The following is a 5079-nucleotide window of genomic DNA, read 5'->3' as shown; positions in this document are numbered from 1 at the left end:
ATTGAGCTATGACAAGATCTTTGTTGCAGGTGGAGTAATTCTCAATTAATCCAACGGTGTTCTAACGACTTTTTAAAAGTAATTCAATGGTGCTGAAACCAACTTTAACTCAAGGTGAATGACACACAATTTTTTTGGCAGTGTAACATGTCCCAACGTACGTGGAGTGCAATATTAGTTTGTTAACAATTCACACACGGCAAGGTCTGAGAGTGGCAGATTCATCCGTCGGAGATTAGTTGAAAAACACAAAAGATTTCAATTTTATCAGTTCATATGATCTCTGAATGCTGAAGAAGTGGGAGAAAATTCCTGCTGGAAAAAAAGTTAGATCAACTGGAAGTGAACAAGGGTGAAGTTGGTTTGGCAGCACATAGGTATTGGTTATATCGTATGAATCACGTAATAAAGTTAGTATTGATTTGACTGTGTAATGAGGATTTGTTTAAAATCAATGTTTTGGTAGAATTTGTATCAATGTAAAATCTTGTTCGATATTCAACTCAAATTCTAAGATGATGAGACAACAGGAGCATTCACTTTATCTTACTTTGTAGTAACTACTCCAGCCTTGCCACTCTCCTTGCATGGCTTGAGCTGCAACCTTAGTCATCTTCAGTTATGACGAGACAATGGAACAGAGTTATTTTGTAAAATAACAACAATAATAACATCAATCCTAAATTGACACCAAAGGTTCCAAAGCAAATTTTTGTCCCATACGACGAAAAACTAAATAGTGACAAAATTGCCCTGAGAGTGCATAAGCAACATCCCGAAAAGACTCTGTATAGGAGCCTAGGGGGCATGCATAGATCCCCAATCACTTCACTCGAAAGAAAATTGCACTAAGAACATAAATGGAGTCCCAGAATGATCCATCTAAAGTGAGAAAGCAGCAGAAGAAACTATGAATTTCTATTCCGACAAAAGAATGATATTATAGACAAAACAATCTTATCGGGTGTAAGACTGCCAGTAATAGTTTCTTTTTCTTTTATATTGGGCAAAAATCTCTAACAGTTGCTGTCATGATTGTGAGTGTTAACATGATTGATTGGCTTCCACAGAATTGCACGAGGCAGGAGCATTCTTTAGCATCTTTTCAGATGCTTTCAATGTACTTTCTGGCCCTCGGGATCTTGCTGATGATTTAAGGAACCGGAGTTGCCACCCTCTAGGTTTTATTTGTCCCAGCAATTCCCATCTTTTAGGTTTTATCTGCCCTAGTAGTTTCAACTGCTCCTTTCTGAACTTTCTATTTGCATACCATGTTCCACCTCGCCAACCCAAGCCATATCTGCAGTTAAGCAAATAAAGGCAAAGAACCAACGCAAATGTCATCTATGGGCCTTGCAAACTGGAAAGTCGAACGGATATTAATGAGGGGATTTTTTCAGTTACAGGGGAAAGTATGCACCAATTAAAAGTGCAGCTAAGAACATTAGGATTCAATAAGATGTTTTAACCAGTCTCCTCATGATTTCTTAAATTGATTTTTTCAATCAAGAGACAAGGCAACCTTCGCATTGGCAGATGATGAGGAGAGATTCACCTCGACATGCATTCTTACAAAAATCAACTCAACCACATTCTTACTACTTCCTAAATCTGCCAAAATCCATAAGTTAACTCTATCAAAAACCATTTATCCTCGGCTATCATGTCTGTAATCTGCCTCAATGAACATTCCTTAAGGTATTTCATATTAATTAAATTGTAAGATGTCTGTTTAGTATTCTTTGCAAGAAAAAAGTTAGCAACTTTACATCATATTACCTCCAGTTACTGCCACTTCTGACTTTATGACAAGTACATTAACTCTTTGTCCTTCTGCAGTGTTTTTTTCCAACTCACTGCATTTTGGCCATAACTTTTTCAAACATTGCAAAATTATAAAGGTTATCATTTTCTCTTGATGTTAGAAAGGCTCCAAAAACCCACTCGAATTAAAAACAAAATTGAACCACTTTGATCTTTAGAAATCAAGCCAGATGGAAAGGTTGGAGATAAATAAAACAAAGAGGAGAAATTTCTCCCACGGTGCACTTTTTATATCTCCAAAAGTGGAGATACTTGGAGAGCAATGAAACTAGCTAATTTTATAAGTTCTAAAATATAATTTATTGATTAAATCTTTTCATAGAACACGTGCCACAAATGCTATTATTGTAAAATCATTAAATTTCACTCTTGATCCCTTATCTATTATCCGTTCAGCAAGAGAAAATTAAACTGCACACCAAAGCATCTCATCATTTCTATTCTTTTCTCTTCTCTCCTATTAATTAAACACATTGTAATCAGAGTTTAAAAAATGCTATAATTCATTAAGAATACATTAACCATTGTGAACATACCCAACAACAAGAGCAGTTCCAGCCGTTGCAACCCAAGCAGCAGTCTTGGAAGGCCCTGGGTCAACAAGTTTTTTGATGTCTGTGTGCTCAAGATGATAATTGTTTTGCATCTGTCACAAGATAAAAAGCAGCACATTCATATGTAAACGTGAAAAGGGTAAGTAAGAAGAATTAGGGGGCAGAGAGTACAAAATTGCAAGAAAAGGTTTGACAATCCCTCAAGCAAACAAACAGCAGGTTCTATCTCGCTACAGTGAAACCAATAAAGGAAGGGAGATAAACAACCCATTAGCATCAGGTTTTTACACGTGACCAGAATCATTTACCTCAAACTTTTTTAACCAAAGGAAGGAGAAAACAAGATATATGACAACCCATTGCAGTAAAAAGTGCAAGTATAGCTTATAGGGAAGCAACAATTAATCAATATCCATTTGGAAATACATTTTGAAAGAATAATAAAAATGTCATGCCTAGCAAGCTCAATTCAAAACAACTCGACTCCAAGGTCAGAGAGCCTGAGTCATTTAAAATAGTCCAAGACTACAAGTGTCCAATTTATTCCCTCAATTTAGGATCCAAGTTTAAGGCTAAGAAAACAATATTAGAGTATATCTACTAATTGGATCCAAAAGTTGACTCAAAAACTAATATGTGCATGGTACTAAAGATCTAAGGCAATGAAAAGAATACTCACAGCTTTCTCAATTGATTCAAGCCTTTGATCAACTTTTGTTTCATGATAATGCCGTAAAGAGTACCCTGTACCAACATTAATATGTTTCTTGTTAGATGCCCAGCCCTAGCACATAAATGAAACTGTCAATAGCAAGAACATGGAGCTAGAAACCACAACATCAGACCTCCAAGACAATCCCAAAGAGACGCCTTCAAAAATGCCAAAACTTCAAATGGCTTTATGCTTTTTTTAGCAAACCAATTCTTATTCACTTATGCTCAAGCAAATCCTATAGGAGCTCCCACAAGACTTAACTGAAACATGGAGCTCCAACATGTAAAGTTTTAAGGGTTTAATCCTCTCAGCCAATCTTTTTTAAAATAATAATAATTATGGTAATGATAATAATAATCTGAATGCTTCTTTTAAGCAAACCAATTCTTATGCACTTAAGCTCAAATAAATTCTATAATAAAAATATTTTGGTATTCTACAAAATAACAACAAAACAACCAACAATAATTTAATAAATTAATAATAAAAAACCAGAACCCCTCAGCCAAGAGCCAAATTCTACAAAATATCAACAAAACTGACCAACTTTGAGACACAAGTGCATTTATAGTTTTGAAAAGGCAAGCAAAATAAAATGAGTGTTGCAACTTAAAATCAGCAATTCAGTTGTGAGCAGTGAGTGCAGAATCACATCAATCCACCATAGATCAATTTTCAAAAATTTGTTAAGCCATTACAATGTCCACTAAATTCTACTATAGCAATCCCAACGCAATTTGCTTCTTTCCTTTTAACCAATAAAACCTTCTGTCAGGAGGGATGGAAAAACCAATTAGTAAAGCTGCAAAGCTAATGCTAAAGACTTAAGAGAAGATCAAGTCCAAAACCTGCTAAATATGGTAATGGAATTAAATTGAGAAGTTTAGCCTTGGTTTAGAAAAAGTTGCTACTTAACCTGATTAAAATGAAGTCCAGGGAATTAGTGGGTATGATCTAAATAGAAAAGCTCGACAATGATGATTCAACAAAAACTGAAGCAGTAAATTTATATTTCAATGACAGAAAAGAGAAATGCAATGTTGTATTTAGAATCAAATCAAAAAAAGTAAAATGGAACTGCAAAGGGAAATACAATGGAACAGAAACTCACCAAACCATGCTGTAGCAACTGAAGCTATAGAAGTTCCTACTGTAAATACCACCTTATGCCTCTCAAATGTATCCTATACCATTAAAATCAGTCATCACTAACTGTAACAAGGAAAACAATCGCCACTAAACAAAACCCCATAAATTTGTACAAACAAAAATCAAATTGAATTTATAGTAAGAAAAAATAGAGAAATACGATAATTTTAGCTTGAATATCATAAAAGATTACTCGTTTCCCATATAAATTAAACTGAATGAATTCCCATCAAGTGACACTAGAAAAAGAAGATGAAAATTGGGAAGAGGAGGTGCCTTGGTGGAGAAGTAGGTATCTTGAACAGCAGCCCAAGAATTAAGGGCTTTTCTCTTCAAGTGGGGAACTGCCATAGAACCTAGAAGCGAGGTGCCTCTGCTTCTTAATCGATGCATAGTTCATTCTACGTGAGACTCCGCTGAGTTGACTTTGACGACTTATTTAGATTTTACCGAGTTTAGATAAAAAGAATAAACACGAAAGTTTTCTGAGAGGGAAAACTGAGAAAAGGTTTTCCCAGGACTTGCTCTTTCTTTTCTTCTCAGAATATTTCCAGCATTACAGATACTTTTGGCAAATATTCTCACTTTCCAACCTTTTTTTTCAAGCCGTAGATTTATTGATGTCGTAGTATTGTCACTTCTAAACCGTTAGATCTTATTGGCAAAAAAAAGAAAAACCATTAGGTCTAAACTTCTTTTTTTCTTTTTCATGCATTAAAGGAATATTACTAATGTATTTTTTTTACTTAAATCATGCAACTTTCTATTGTACCAAACAAAAAAAAAAATCTATCTTTATAATTTGAGCTATCTTAAATTTTTAGTTTTTTTGTATAT

The 5079-nt window shown here is 34.6% G+C and overlaps 1 protein-coding gene across 1 annotated transcript; it reads right to left on the bottom strand.

Annotated features, from left to right (window-relative positions):
* Positions 657-4805, bottom strand: LOC18612367. The gene is made up of 5 exons (XM_007049137.2): positions 4519-4805; positions 4205-4277; positions 3058-3122; positions 2361-2470; positions 657-1300 (listed from the first exon to the last, which is right to left on the bottom strand). Exons 1-5 carry the CDS (start codon positions 4633-4635, stop codon positions 1045-1047), a joined length of 621 nt encoding a protein of 206 aa, XP_007049199.1. The 5' UTR covers positions 4636-4805; the 3' UTR covers positions 657-1044.

Source organism: Theobroma cacao, chromosome 1, assembly GCF_000208745.1.
Source record: "Theobroma cacao cultivar B97-61/B2 chromosome 1, Criollo_cocoa_genome_V2, whole genome shotgun sequence".
Taxonomy (NCBI): domain Eukaryota; kingdom Viridiplantae; phylum Streptophyta; class Magnoliopsida; order Malvales; family Malvaceae; genus Theobroma; species Theobroma cacao.
This window is presented reverse-complemented; position numbering and strand designations above follow the sequence as displayed.

Coding starts and splice junctions, on each gene's coding strand:
- LOC18612367 (XM_007049137.2), bottom strand. CDS start 4,635: ATGCATCGATTAAGAAGCAGAGGCACCTCGCTTCTAGGTTCTATGGCA. Junction 4,278..4,518: donor ATACCTACTTCTCCACCAAG/GCACCTCCTCTT, acceptor TTAATGGTATAG/GATACATTTGAGAGGCATAA. Junction 3,123..4,204: donor AGTTGCTACAGCATGGTTTG/GTGAGTTTCTGT, acceptor ATGTTGGTACAG/GGTACTCTTTACGGCATTAT.